This window comes from Ischnura elegans, chromosome 3, assembly GCF_921293095.1.
Source record: "Ischnura elegans chromosome 3, ioIscEleg1.1, whole genome shotgun sequence".
Lineage (NCBI taxonomy): Eukaryota > Metazoa > Arthropoda > Insecta > Odonata > Coenagrionidae > Ischnura > Ischnura elegans.
In genome coordinates, this window is record NC_060248.1 from 13,325,571 (window position 1) to 13,341,661 (window position 16,091).

Consider the following 16,091-nt stretch of genomic DNA (forward strand, 5'->3'; position numbering starts at 1 on the left):
TTCTCTCGGGTTTTCAGGATTAAGCAAACGATACCCCTTGGAAGCTGAAGAGTAACCCACAAAGACCATTTTCTTGCTCCTAGGATTTAGTTTATCCCCCCTTATTTCCTCAGGGATTAGAGCATATGCATCAGAACCAAACACCCTGAGCTGATCATAGCTGACTTTCTTACCTGACCACAGGACCTCAGGGACATTGTCAGGGACACTCCTGTGGGGGCTTCTGTTTAATAAGTACACAGCAGTGTTAGCTGCTTCTGCCCACATCTCCTTAGGACTTCCTGCGTGAAAGAGCATGCATCGCACTTTCTCCAGAATGGTGCGATTCAGTCTCTCTGCTACACCATTTTGCTGTGGAGTATACCTTACAGTTCTCTGATGTGTGATTCCTCTGCTTTTAAAGAAATTCTGTAACTCATCACTCAAGAACTCAGTTCCATTATCAGACCTGAAAATTTTCAACCTTTTACCAGTTACATTTTCAGCCATATTTACAAAATCAATCACTCTCTGCTTGGTTTCAGACTTGCTCTTTAAGAAATAAACAGTCGTTCTGCGAGAGAAATCATCTATCAAAGTAAGAATGTACCTTGACCCACTCCATGACTTTACATTAGAACCAAAATCACACAGATCAGAGTGAACAAGACCTAGTACCTCATCTGCCCTAGTACCTCCTTCCTTAGGAAAAGGATTTCTGTGCTGTTTTCCAAGAACACAAGCATTACAATCATCAGCAGGTTCATACTTGAAATCAATGCAATCACTTAATTTATCCCGCAACAATATCATATTTTGCATACCCAAATGACCCATTCTTTGATGCCACAATTCATAATCATTAATATTGCACACAAATGCCTGCTTTGATTTAACATCCAAACGGTATAACCCATTACTCGTTCTACTTGCAGTAGCTAGTTCTGTACCATTACAGACAAAGTCATCATCATACATTTTACAACCCTTTTTATCATAAACAACAGTGATCCCTTTGTCGGCAACTTGACTTACAGAAATCAAATTTTCTTTCAATCCAGGAACATGCACAACATGTTTAAGTTCACAAATGTGATCACTTACATTTAGGTTCACAGATCCAACACCTCTGCTTTTAAGCTTACCGTTATTTCCGACAGTAATCTCAATATGACTGTCAACGTCACGACAATAATCATGCATACGGTCTTCATGGGGTGACATATGCACGGATGCTCCGGAATCTACAAACCAATCTGAGTCACACGATGCAGCCGACAGGGCACACAGAAGACTTCTCAGCGGTTTCCTATTTTCTCCTTTCTTCTCTCCCTTAACCTCGGCTCTGTTCTCGTTCGGATCCCTCTTCTTCTGCGACTGCGGGCATTGTGTTTTAAGATGCCCCTTTTCACCACAGTTCCAGCACTTCCACGCCTTCACAACTGATGAACTCCCAGCCTTGGTCGAAGAGTTGTACTTCTTGCCCTTGGAATACAGGGCAGTGGTTTCGGGAACACTCGCATTTTGACCGGCACTCACGCTCTTCCGGTAGCTTTCGTCTAGCAAAATCGTCTTCACACGATCCAAATTTAAGACATTCTCCCCACTCGTGATGGCCATGACAAGATTGTCATACGAATTTGGCAGCCCCTGAAGCAACATTGCTGCAACAAAGTTTTCCGCCATCGGCTCACCGATACCCTCGAGCTTGTGTGCCAACATTATCACCTCGCTGATATAAGTGTCCATGGTTTCAAACTTTTCGAGCCTCATTTGGCACATAGAACGAAGCAGGGATACATACCGCCACTTGCCTTTATCCTCATATGCCTTGGATAAAGCATTCCAGGCATCCTTTGCCGTTTTAGCTGGCCTTACATGGGGATATACCACAGGCTGCACCATAAGGCAAATGTCTGCTAAAGCTTTCTCGTCCCTACGTTCTTTACCTTCGCCATTATCACTTCCCTGGACACAACTCCACAATCCATTACGACGTAAATAGTTCGTCATCGCGAACGACCAGTCATAATAGTTTTCCCGCCCAACGAGTTTTTCGAAACCATACGCCTGCGAAGTGACCTGAGATTCTTGCATCTTTGCTACCACACGGTTTACCACAAAAATAAAGAAATCTGAATTCAGCAGCGCAGTGGAAAGTGCGCTGGGCCCATAACCTGTTGTAAATAGTTACTGGGGGGACGATGGTTTTAGATTCAGGAGGAGTGGTAAATGAACACGACCACACGTGTTGAATAACATGGCGAAACTGCAATTTATTAAAAGAACCAACTTCCGGTGAAGAACAAAAAAAAAAACAAATGAATACAGTAATACGATAGTTGGGAGATTACCAGCCATATTCAAACAAAAACAATCACAACAATATATTTCTTTCTGGCTCTTTGCAAAAATCAATTTAATTTTTCTTCTACCCTCTGATGGTCTCTCATCTTGTACTAGGTATTTCAATAAACAAGATTTCACCTATGTCCTTGCCTCACTGTCCTACTCTAATAATTCCTTAGCCATCACTTCCTGTGTCTTTCCTCATCAACTGCAACCATATGAGAGAAGGCTACAATGAACCACATAGCCATAACCAATACTTTTTACGATAAAATCATTGATTACTACTATGTAGTCACTTGAATGCATTTTATAAAAGTTCTATGAACAGATGTCAAGACTTAGTGGAAACACTAACAAAGGAAATCCCATGAATCTTTAGAATTTTATATATTTTTTACATAACATGGCACATTGAGGTATACAGTAAGTAAAAACTGTAAAAAATAGCAACAATAATACGTGCTTAGGAAAAAATGATACAAAAGACCCTGAATTCACATGAGTTCTCACTTTAAAAAGTCAAGTAGTCTGTAACAAACATCACAGTTCAGCGACACTCAATTTCCATATTGTTGCAGCCCGTGTAATCAGTTCCTTCACTAGCAAGTAATCCACCATGTCTTCCGAGTGCGGTGACTTTATCCTCAAGTTTGACAGCAGCTTTCTAATTCGCTTCAGTTCCTTCTGAGAGAGCAAATTGGTTAATATAAGTGTATACAATTAAAGTGTATAATACATGCATACATATAGATATGTGAATCAGTGACAAAGCTTAAGGATTCTATTCCTGCCGGTTGGCCACCCACCCACACTGTAATACATGTACCTAATATTCAAAACCATTTTTTGACATGCTGCGACTATTCTTCAGTCTGTTCATCATTAGCTGCACTAATTCATAAGTCTTGAGTAAAGCCTTCTATATTTTCTCCAACACTTACCCTCCCAGGGTCATACAAAGAGACACGTTCAAGAAGCTAGTCTCTCACCGCTCAAGAATCCTGCTAAGTTGGATACATTCACACCAAAGGAGACGCATGGGAAATTTAGTCATTTGGGAGTCTACAGGAATCCAGAATCCGAAGCTTCCACAATAATTCAATGCTAATTGGCTAATGGCTGCATAAAAATTTAATTAAGGCTCAACAGGTGAAAATACAACTCATAGATATTGTTTGATGAGTAAGTTATAAACAAATACCTAAACTGTGTAAGAAAATTTCATCATTATTAAAAAACACAAAATTAATTATTGGAGTGAATTTCAAACTGTCTGCGAAAAGAAAACTGACAATAACTTGAAGATTATTTTCAATATTTATAACAGATTTCAAATCTAGGTTAAAACTTTCTTACTTATCTGGAAACAAAATATATAAAAATGACCTTTGAACTTCACTATTTATGTCCATTCAGAACATATTCTCCATTCTATTATTCTAATTTCAATGAGGGAATTTATAACACTAAGCTTCATTTCATATGTACTGATTGTGAGCAAGGGTGGATCCAGGATTTATTTCTGGGGGACACCAGTGTCTGACAGGTTAACTTGTCTTTCATCTTTGGGATTAAAAACTACAACAAGCAACACTTAACTACAAAATCTTCTATATTATTTCTACTGTATAGATACCTTTTTCTCGACTTATACGAAATCAAACTCTACAAATGAGGTACCAAAATGCACAGAATTTATCAGAACACATGCAACGGCATATCTTACTTCCTAAATATTGCTATTGTTTCCTAAAATTGGTTTTTAAATAAAAAAAAAAACCGGTAAACATTCCTGACGTTAACGGTGCACAAACTGATACATTTGTTCATTTGCAACAATATCTCGCATTCTTTAAATAACTTTTATCAAAATGCGGCTGATTCCACATTCGAATCTCCTGTTGATTCGTAAGTATGAGTCATCATGTGCGTTTAACAGAGGAGTGTAATTACTTCCAATATTGTGTTTAAAGAGGTCCTCTGACCTCAATTTGTACATGAACATTCCAATTAAACTTGTACATAAGACCCTGCCTTTTTTTTCTACATTTTAAAATTTGAAACACGCCTATCCCTCTGTGGACCTGCATTGAAAAGAGCGGGGGAAGCACGCTCGTATACTTGTAATTTCAATATAAAAGTTATTAATATGTTATTTATAACTTTTATATTAACATATACATTTTAAAAAATATTTGTATTAAAAATATTGTCTATTTTTTCAGCATCTGGAGGGGAGGCCCCCCTTAAATCTGCCTATGATTGTGAGTTTAATTTGCAATGGCCACCCACATGGTGGTGCAATTGATTATTCCTCATAAATGCCATTGAAAGATACTATTTAGCCTTCTTGCCGAAAATTCAAGGCATCATCTTCCCTCCCTTCAGATGCATTCTCTTGCACTTGGTCCCCTGATTCAACGAGGTGGAGAGATGAAAAACGTAATACTCTCACTAGACGTTCGTGGGATTCCTAACATAACCTTAAGCACTAGGAGGACAACACATAATCATCACTATTTTGCGCCATACACCCTAATACTGCCCACATTTTACAGGGTTTGCACCGAAGGTAACTGATCCTTTCTCACTCTTCCTGGAGGAAGGTGATTTCTACTGGAGGTCTAATATTACAATTAGTGAATAACCAGTCACACATGGAGTCAAAATCAAATTTGAACTCATACAGAATATTGTAGGGCATACATTCTACATTTCAATAAAAAATAGCTGAAGTTAATTTGCTGAGCACCACAAAAACAATGAAAATAGCTGTAAATGTTTCTTGCAGTGTGTGTTGCATTCACAAATACACCTAAATGTTTGATCAAATTTCTGAACGTAAGGATCTTTAAAAAGAGCAAAAATTCTCTTTGAATCAAGTTTCTCAACTGATTTTCCATGATATCTAGGAGCTCTCGTAGATTCAAAGAAAAATGTAATTTTCCCTGTCTAATAATGCTCATGGTCAGAGATACAAAGTGACCAGGTGAATTTCACAACATTCAGGGTGTACAGCACTTCCACTCTGCTTTATATGCTATGCAACAGGGCAGATGCCTATTTTTACCAAGTTGTTTGTTTCACCAAGAAGGCTTGTTTTTAAAAATACATTCTCAACACATTTCCTCATATTTTTTCCATGGTAAGTGTAGGCTTAAAATAAATTTTCTGCATGCATATTCATAATACCAGCATTTTGAAGGTGTAATATGCAGTAAATATTAAAGCACCTACCTAATTTCATCAAACAATATATATAACCCAAGCCAATTACTAATTTTCAATAATACAATGATAAATCAGCAACAATAGGAGCTTATACTATCAATATCTCATTTATTGCCATTTACACATGCCACAAGACAAAATTCACCAGGACACCAACGATGAGGAAGGAGGCCAAAATCAGAGAGGTGAAATGTGTACACAAGCATGACTTTAAGGCCAAAGTCTACCTTAAAACATAGTAAACAACCAAAATACTTACCGAATTTTCATTCATTGAGAAAATCAAATTCGTGACGAGACTCTCCACCATGAGCAAGACAAAATATTGGGAGTGATGATCAATGTTTAAAAGACTGTCAACTTTGAAGATTTTGCTGATATGCTCAACCTAGAGGAAAGAAAAAATAATCTTATGAAAAATTAAACAATCGAGGTCACAGGTAGCACAAATCAGTCTCAAATCAAAACAACACCATTTAGCGAAAAGAAGTACACAACACTGAGGTGAAGCAAGGTAAAAGTGCACATAAACCAATGAAACTATCATCCACCACCAAACACCTCAGCAATACCTGCTTCCTCTATACGAGAAACATCTTTCACACAAGGCTACTATCACTAAGTTGTTGCTATGAAAGTGTTTTCATCAAACAAGTTATGATTCTGCTATTTAGCACAATTCTCACTCCACACACTGATACATTTGGTACAGAAATCACTGAATACCTATTTGTCCAAAACAAGAGATTGCATACAAGTTTACAGGGATGCCGACTTAAAAAAAATATTGGGGGGGTCCCAAACCGGGGATCTTGCCCGGGGAAATATTTTGAGTAGTGAGTTTTAAGCTTTTTAAGCATTTTAGAATAGTCATACGATCAACATTAGAACCCTGATAACTCGAATCTCGATATCTGGACACTCCGGGGAAAATCGGCAAGGCTGACACATTTTTTCCTCATGCACATAACGAATTTTGGAGGGGGCTCGGGCCCCCTCAGGCCCCATGAAGTCAGCGCTACTGCAAGTTTATGAAAACGAACATGCAGCCGGCGTGGCCTATCACTTCAGAAATTGAGTCCTTCTCAGACCTCCATGTGCTGACAAAGTGAAATCAGCTTCCAGGGTTGCCAAATCTCGCAACTGACCATTTTCTGGGTCTCTGTGAAGGGATTATCCTCATTCTCCTAAGAATGAGGAGGTATACTGTCTTGGTGCTGCGTCCAAAATACTTATGGACACCCATGACTCACATTTTCTTTAACAAACAAGGGTAGCAATGAACCTTTGAGGAAGTTAAGGTCCCTCCATTTCTCTCCCTAAAATACAGTAGCTCCCTTCATCAAAGAAAATGAAAGGCATTGATTGCGATTCGTTACCCACCACTAGTGTATTCATAATAAACAAATTATTTGGTTTTAAAAGTCCCAGTTTAATGTTAATGGTCAATTTTAACTCATTTGAAAAAGGCCAGATTGGCACCCATGCGATGCCACTCCACGTGACATCACAGGGACCTAGTTTCTATACGAGTAGTCAGGAGTTTTACATCGTCTGAGATTACCAATGCATGCATGAGGCACAGAGCTCAGGGAAAAATTTCTTAATAATCACCTATTACAATTGTCTATGGTCGGAAGGTTTCTTTCGTTTGATAAGGTATCAATAATCCTTATTGAAGCCAAGCGCTACCTGCTAGCAGGGTACATACTCTGCTACATACCTGCTAGCAGCCTGTATCGTATCGGCACTCATAGCCTTGCACCAAGGTGGCCTCACATGGCAGTAGCCGAAACCAGAATGACGTCACATGGGCCTTTCCCAGCATTCACCCTTAGCCGTCGCATTTTTGCGTGCTTGAAAATTTTCACTTTTCATTTAATCATGAAAAAAAGATATCGTGATTAAAAAATCGAAAAGCGTGAAATATGTACTCCAGGAGTAATAATATTTTGATTTAGACAATTAAAAATAAAAAGTAAACCACCCTATTCCCCCTCACCCTCTTGCTTTGGCCACACCCTCTCTGCTGCACAGATAAAAGTCAACCAAGTATATAGGCATTGCATTGAGAAGTGTATGGCATGGTGCATGTCTTTTTTTTGCCTTGTTTGTAGCCTTCTGTTGTAGTGTATTGTGGTCTTATGTTTCATCTGTAGACAAGGAGACGTAAAAAGTTTGTGCGTACCAAAGAAACCCACGGAGTGCACAAACAACTTAAGGAGAATCTTCGTACTTACTTTGGCCTGCAGATATCAAAATCAATCATTGCAGAAAAACACAAATTTAACCATCAGGAACGAGATATTGTGGGAATTGTATCAGAGTTTCCCATGGGATTAAGAGAACATTTACAGTATTGCAAGTACAGGGCTTTCCTTGACCAAGCCCTGTGCAACCACTTAGTTCGAGGGTGGTTTGAAAAGTTCTCGGAATGGAATATAAAAAATGTTCTTACGTCACTGAAACTTATTTTATTTCTCAATATAGTCTCCTTGTATTATACTCCTACTATATTCTAGTGCATTGATCCCATCTAGAAAATGAGATTTCTCTAGGCCTGCAAAATAATTGTCAACTCCGGCTACCAGTTCTTCATTTGAAGTGAATAATTTTATCCACCAAGTCCACCATGAAAAAAATTCAGTTTTGGGAAGAGATGGAAGTCTGACGGAGGCATCATCTTCTTCCTTGGCGCTACAGCTTTTTGTCAGCTTTGGCCATCAATGCAATCTTCCTCCATTCCTCCCTCTTAATGGCCTTGTTTCTCCATCCTCTTATCCCCAAAGTAGCCAGGTCTGCTTCCACTCCATCTTGCCATTTTAGGCGTGGACGTCCTCTTCTTTTTACGCTGAATAATTTTCCCTCCCTAACTCTTTTGGCCACTCTCTCCTCTGACATTCTTATCAAATGTCCCACCCATCTGAGTCTCTGTGACTTGACAAATCTCACAATGTCTTGGCCCTCTATGAGGTCGTCAAGTTCTTCATTCCATCGTCTTCGAAAAACTCCATTTTCTTGTATGGGTCCATAAATTTTCCTTAGGATCCTTCTCTCGAAACATCTAAGTGCGTGCACCTCTGCTGTTGATAATGTCCATCATTCACATCCATAAGTGACAACAGGTCTTATTAAAGTTTTATATATTTTATATTTAGTATTTCTTCTTATCAGTCTACTTTTCAACAATTTATGATTTGCGAAGTACGCTCTGTTACCAGCAGTGATTCTGTCTTTTATGCAAGCACATATTGAGTTATCCGATGTCACCAATGCCCCAAGATATTTAAAGGATGAGACACCCTCAAATTTGTCTCCGTCGATATCTAATGTCTGAGGTCGTCTGCGAGCTTCAGATGTGGGCATACACATGTATTTTGTTTTGCCACAGTTAACTTTCAGTCCAATTCTTCCTGCGCTTTCCTTTAGTGAGCCAATTTCTTTCAACTTCCTTGCAGATCTGGCTACAATGACTATATCATCTGCATACGCCAGTATTTGACTGCTCCGATAGAATATTGTTCCACCAGTGTCAACTCCCCTTACAGCCCAGTGCAAGGCCAATATGAACAATGTTGCAGACAAACCGTCTCCTTGCTTTACTCCCATATTAAATGGAAAAGCACTACCCATTTTATTGCCGACTTTGACCTTAGCTATGGTTTCCTGCATTGTCATTCTTACCAGTCTGATTAACTTCTTAGGCAAGCCTAATTCGTTTAGTGCTGCATACAGTGTGCTTCTCTGACGGAGGCATATCAGATGAATAAAGTGGAAGTGGCAACAATTAATACCATAGTTTGTGTTATTTTGCCATGGCGACAGCACATGTTTGCAGGCGTGCACTCCAGGCTAACACTGATGCCATGACCTTTCCAGTCGAAAGAATTGTTTTTGCTTTCTTTGGTGATGGATAATCATCATGTTTCCACAGCTTTGGCTGTGTTTTTGTCTCTGGAGAATAGTAATGGACCCAAGTTTCATCTTTGGTCAAAACTGGTCCAGAAAAACTAGTTCGTTTTCCCTAAAAAGGGCCAAACATTGTTCCGATATGTCCATTCTCATGCGTTTAAGATCCAGCGTCAAGAGTCGTGGCAGTCACCTAGCAGATAATTTTTTCATTTCTAATTTTCCAGTTAAAATATAATAAACCCTTTTATACGACATCTAGCAAGCAAGAGCAATTTCAACCACTTTCAATCAGCGATCCTCCATTACCATTTTGTGCACTTTCATAATGAATTCTGGAGTAGTGAACTTCTTGGCCGACCTTTGCGCGGACCATCATCTAAGCTCTCCCGACCAAATTTAAATTCATTTGTCCTCTTGGCAACAGTTGACTATGAAGGAGTAGAGTCTGACTAGTGTATTCTGGAAATCAGCATGTCCTTTGCTTTCATACCTATTTTATTTACCTAAGTACTTAATCACTGCACGAACCTCGATTTTTTCGATCTTCACAAATCACTATGCGGGAATAACAAAAAAGTCACGTCACCACCATAGTTATTTTCCACGAGCATTGATGTGGCATGCGTTTACAGCAAACAGTCCTATGGATATCACGAGAAAAGTTCGTTGCACTAGCGCTGACAACGCATGGTGATTCCGAGAACTTTTCAAACCACCCTCGTATAAGGCTTGAAAGACAAGGTCAAGGCCATAGTTCAGGCTCTCTACTTGGAGAGCAAGGATCAGACATTTGAGAAGGCTGTAGAAATGTGGTATCGAGAGAAAAGGCATCATACAACATGGAAGCCTGCTCATTGGATTCATAAACCGGCACAGGTGATGCCGTTGACATCCACATTGAGGAGGAGGGGGCCTCAAGGAGCTACGATGACAAGAGGTATGCCCCGGCGGAGATGTATTGCAAGACAGAGTCATTTAGAGTCAGCTATCTGGCTGTGGCCACCATAGCAAGGGCTCCATCCAGTCAATTCAATGGTGCAGTGTATCAGCTTAGTGAATGTATTTTATTATTGTGCTCACCTGTAGTCTTTTACTATTGGGATAATTCCCACCAATATGGCAGCAACTCTCCTTGCTTGCTTACAAACCAACAAACATGTGGTCTAGTCATTTCACATTGCTTGAAGGATCAGTAGTGAGCAAGGTTAAATTAAATCAGTGTGCTAAGTGCCATTTTTATGAATCATTTAGAGTCAGCTATGCTTTTATGAAAGCAGTACAGCGATTATCCACTATAGGGTGGTTTCCTTTTACTTTTTTATTGCCTAAATCAAAAGATTATTACTCCAGGGGTACATATTTTGTGCTTTTAGATTCTTAAATGACGATATCTATTTTTCGCGATTAAATGAAAAGTGAAAATTTTCAAGCGTGCAAAAACGCGACGGCTAAGTGTGAATGCTGGGAAAACCCCGTGTAAGGTATGGCTGCAGCTGTGTGAGGCCACCTGGGTGCGAGGTTATGAATGCTGCTACGATGCAGGCTGTTTGCTGTTGAGCATGGCGGTAGCATAGAGTACCCTGCTAGCAGATAGCCCTTGGCTTAAAGATAGATTATTAATACACTATCAAACGAAGGCAACTTTCCAACCATAGGCAATTTTCATAGGTGAAAATTGAGAAATGTTTCCCTGAGCTCAGTGCCTCATACATGCATTGGTAATCTCAGATGATGTAAAACTCCTATCTGCTCGTACAGAAACTAGATCCCTGTGACGTCACGTAGAGTGGAATCGCATGGGCGCTAATATGGACTTTTTCAAATGAGGTTAAAATTGACCATTAACATTCGTCTACACTGGGATTTCTAAAACCAAATAATTTGTATATTATGAATACACTAATGTTGGGTAACGAATCGCAATCATTGCCTTTCATTTTCTTTGATGAAGAAAACCACCCTATTGTCTGAAACAATAAATTTCAAAACGGGTGAGATTGGGCAATCGTACAACTGATACTAGCTCAAAGCTCTCTTTCAGGCAATCATAATGACCCAATCCACCCTAATTTATTAAATGTCCTTAAAAATCCAGAGTATTGAATAAATTGTCAAAAAGGCTGGAAAGCAATGAAAACCGTTTTCATGGTAAGTAACTGCATAGTGCTTTCGTTACCAGAGCTCAGTAACTAAGTAGTAGCGACCGCATGTTTATGGACAAAATATGCTTAAACTGCGTTCCCTGTCATCTCCTGAAGTATTGCAGATTCACTTTGAAAAACTCTGTATGGAGAAGGCCTATTGCAACTCTGGCTTGTGACTCAAATATATAAAAAATTCATCAGAGAATAATAGACTGGGATACAATTTTAAGACTCGAGATATTTTGTGGAAAGAGCACTGAAAACATTACTGTCTGTCTGAGATTTAAAACAAAGTAATCATTTTAAAAACATTTTATAAACCCAGTGTGCCTATTGTTTATATATTAAACACAACTTTTGTATTGAGTACACGTATTGTCATGATTAGATTTGCAATCGACTACTAAATATGGTTTAATTCATGACTTTCTAAAATAATTTTTATTAACTTTTGACATTGGAAATAATGTTAAAAAGTGTTTTTAATGACCTAATTTAACAATTAATATGATGGAAATGAATATTGGATGAAAATGAGGTGTTTTATTCCAAAACGCATTTTAGGAGTCAAATGACCCTTAGCCGTCTTCTAGGTAGCGTGGAACTCCCGTCCTCCTAGTGTTAAGTACAGGAAAGTGGACATGGCCACATATACTAAAAATGATGTCTCACTAATTGAGACTGAAATAAGCACAGTTGATTTCTAATGTAAACAAACAATTTGAGCCATGAAAAAATAACACTATAATAATAAAAATACACCATGAGGAGAAATTGAACACAAGAAAATGAAGGAAAAACTAATAGTTAACTTTAGAGACCTAGATAACCATTCAATATAATCGAAAAATAAGTTCACAGACAGAAATCTCATCAAAAAACTTACGCCAACATGGTCCACATGGGATATAGAGCCGTTACTGCACATCATCCCTTGAACAAACACATACATTAATGACAAAGCTAACTTGTCACCAAATCCTGGGCAGGAGATGTAATTATTGACGATAAAATATAAGTCATTGATCCATACATATTGGAATTTGCAATGCAATGCCCGGGCCAATTGAGAAACCTGTAAAATATTGATCCATCACTGAGAAAAGGAAAGGAAGCCTCAAGTAAAACTCATATCAACCTCAAATGAGACATATATCAACGACAGCTAGATAACACATACACACCTTGCCTTCCTTTTGCCACTCAGATGCTGGATAAGCAGACAATATACTTTTGATGCATTTTGAAAATTCAAGATTTGTTTCCACTGCATGCATTTGCATAATATACTTGTCAAGACTTGCAGTGAGAATGATACACAATAGGCTGTCCAATTCCTTGACAGAGTAGCACATGCTCTTGTGACGCATCAAAATCAAAGATATGACTCTGAGGACCTAAGGAATGATACTTAGAATCTTAATTTCCACAAAATGACAGGCCAATGTCATCCATTCCAAAGCCTACATGCACAAATACTATTTACATAGTACGTTCCCACCTACCAAAGGTAAGTTCATCAGTCTAGGATCAATTGAGTCCCCTTCTTCACTGTGCAAGCTCCGTTTCATCAGAGGAGTATCCCAAGATTCTAAAATCTCCCGGGATGCACCTTAAACAAACAAATGCGTGGAAGTTATAAAAAAACGCCTAAACAACTCAATTCATTCACATTAATTTTCATGAGAAAAAAAAAGGGAATTGAACCAAGGACCTTTGGATTTCTGGGCAATTACATGGATCACTGTGATATACAGGTAGTTTAATTCTCATGACGAGTTCACCAAGGTTCAACGGTGCTAGGTGTTAAGCCCTCGCGGTCCATTAAGGATGGCAACGTGAGGGAATATGGGCTTCACAGGCAGGGGCGCAGCCAGGAATTAAGGCTGGCGGGGCTTAGGTGCAACCAATACCGGGGTGTGTGGGGGTATGGAATACTCACCAGGATAAGCGGTAGGTGCGAGATTAATAAATTGCAGAAATTTAAGATAAATGGTTCAAAATGGTGAGTTTTGCGGCTTTCTGAGGGATATTTTTTTAAAATCCTTACACTATTCTATTAGTAATATCAATCCAATTAAGTAAAATGGATTAAACTTAGCATTTCTCTGAGCTCTGGGGGGGGTTTAACCTCCAAAACCCCCCCCCCCCCTCGCTGCGCCACTGTTCACAGGAGCCACTACTGAAAGGTGAACCCCATGCCAGCGCTAACACTGAGCTTGTCAGTGAATTTTTTCTCATGGCAATTGAAGCACAACTGTTCACTAAGCAGGTTTGAAATAAACCACATGCACAGTGGAAGGACAAGTGAACGTAGGGGATAAGATATATTGGCCCATCTGCATTGCATTAGTTGACTTGATAGGCCTTTTCAAAGAAGTATATTAGTATCAGAAAGAGAAACATATCAGCATAACTGAATACATTTTAATTCCAATTCCAAATATTCAAATTCATCACTCATATGCTTAAAATTGCATTTCACCAAACAATGTGGCAAAGCATACTTTTTTCAGAACATTGCAAGCATAAATTGTAGACGGTAGGTAGGCCGACAGGATTAAGTGCTTTGCTCACAAAAGTTTGTGTCTGTCCTATCTGATCCCCACAGACCGGTAAATTAAAAATCAGCTCACCATAGTTGCAGAACACAGTTAACAGGTCTTCCTTCGTTGGTATCCACCTCGGAGTCCTTCCTTCCTCAGTGTTCAACAGGTGGTACACCAATGTGTCGCAACTTGCATCTACAAGCAGCTTAGAGCAATGACAAGAAGTCAAGTAAAAAAGGTACTTGTTCAAGTGACTAAATATCACTTTATTCTTCATTGAGTGCTGTTGGAAAATGCCAAGTACAATTAAATTCTGCGTGACATAATTAGACTCTTTTCGGCCATTTACACAAAATCGGGACTATTAACATGAATACCTATAATTATATTAAGATAAAAATAGATCTTGAATTATATATATGCTAGAGAAACCCTCCATGCCTCAAAAAACTTTTCCCACTGTTTGCCTAGGCCGGAACTCACCTTCAACAGTCCTCTCTGAATTACTTCGTGCAAATCTGAACAGGGAATGTGAAAAAGTGGATGGTTCATAATATTTGCAGGTTTTGACTCGCAAAGATTCTTGTGTAGCAAAACTGCAAGGAAAAGAAATAAATAAAAACAACAACACCAAGCAAATTCCATCTTCGAAAACTTGCTCACCGTCGTCAAAAAGCTTCCCAGCACAAGAGGGATCGAAAACATCAACTCCCTTCCGTTTAAAGTTGATGCTCTGGTTACCCTGCCCTGGATTAAGCACTCCTCCAACATCAGCATTTTCTGCCGAAGACGATTCTCCCATACAAAAGGCTTTTGGGTAAAAAAACACAATAACCTTAAAATACAAGCTCATTATGACCACCACTAGGAATAAAAACTCAAATTCTTACTATCATCATTCTTTACTACTGGATCATCCTCGAAAATTCTTTTTTCTAGCCTGAACCGCTGCGATCGTTTTTCCAATATTTCGTTGGCATCCAAATCATCAAAGCTCGAACTCTGAATTCAATGAGAAAAATTACACCTTAGCTTAATTACAGAAAATGAAATTAGAACCTCGTAATGAAATGAAAAAAATCGTATCTAGAATTAACTATAAATATTACCATCATAGTGACACTCATCGACGTTCAAATTTACTGAACGCATACCGTATTTAGATACCAGAAAAAGGCACTAACGACCCTGCCATGTAAGTAGAACCAGTAAATAGATATTAGGGATATTAGCCAATAAAACCAAATTATCTGACGAGAAGCGCGAGCAGCATATGTAATTCATCCCTATTCACCTATACTTCCAAATACCAATGTCACCTGTAATTCGTACTAAGGAGTATATAGATATACGCAGGAGTAACTTTGAATTCAAATTACAACATTTCTAACGCCTTTAGGGCAGCGGAATTGGATTTGTTGTTGAATTTGTTTATTCATAATTGCAGAGATTGCAGATATCGTAATTTGACAGTCATTTGTTCACCGACAACCGAGCGACGGGAGTGACCACAAATTCGAATCGTGAGAATGGTCGTCGCTCAATGCGCATTGTAATTAGTTTTTCAAAATTGCCACTCGCGACGCCACTAGTCATCAATATCCACCTTTATGAATATTGACATCTTCTTCCATGTTTAAAGCTCTATTAAAATTTAAGCTCTTTCATTTCCTTCGAATTGGTTGTTGGCTAGGTTAATCTAGTCTTAATGTGTACTTCTGTGAAGCATTTAGCTTGTAGCTCGTTAATTTGGGCCGGTTGTTTTTATTGTGCATCTGATGAAATATAAACCGAGATTTCCTAAAATATTGTTACCTGTGAAGGGTGCCCAATTTCGGCGTTTCTATTAACTGTTTAACGGAGGTCATTGTGGCTTGTTCACCCATTAAAGGTAGTACTGTAGCAAGGTTGGTACAGTAGTACC

General features: G+C 38.8%; 1 protein-coding gene across 2 annotated transcripts; it reads right to left on the reverse strand.

Annotated features, from left to right (window-relative positions):
* Positions 1–2,694: 2,694 nt before the first annotated feature.
* On the reverse strand, positions 2,695–15,625 carry LOC124155458. 2 transcript variants are annotated; one of them, XM_046529286.1, is made up of 11 exons: positions 15,487–15,625; positions 15,277–15,355; positions 15,058–15,169; positions 14,831–14,977; positions 14,651–14,763; positions 14,255–14,450; positions 13,124–13,230; positions 12,803–13,015; positions 12,505–12,693; positions 5,822–5,950; positions 2,695–3,015 (listed from the first exon to the last, which is right to left on the reverse strand). In XM_046529286.1, the coding sequence occupies exons 2-11, from the start codon at positions 15,292–15,294 to the stop codon at positions 2,872–2,874; spliced, it is 1,368 nt and encodes a 455-aa protein (XP_046385242.1). In that variant the 5' UTR covers positions 15,295–15,355; positions 15,487–15,625; the 3' UTR covers positions 2,695–2,871. The 2 variants fall into 2 exon arrangements, with proteins under 2 accessions (XP_046385242.1, XP_046385241.1); XM_046529285.1 differs by having other exon boundaries at positions 15,462–15,624.
* Positions 15,626–16,091: the final 466 nt, after the last annotated feature.

Bases quoted from the DNA above. Each gene is read 5' to 3' on its own strand.
- LOC124155458 (XM_046529286.1), bottom strand. The intron at 14,764-14,830 runs GTGAGCAAGTTT...TTTTCCTTGCAG, and splicing joins TGGGAAGCTTTTTGACGACG to TTTTGCTACACAAGAATCTT. The intron at 5,951-12,504 runs GTAAGTTTTTTG...TCTTTCCTCTAG, and splicing joins CCCATGTGGACCATGTTGGC to GTTGAGCATATCAGCAAAAT.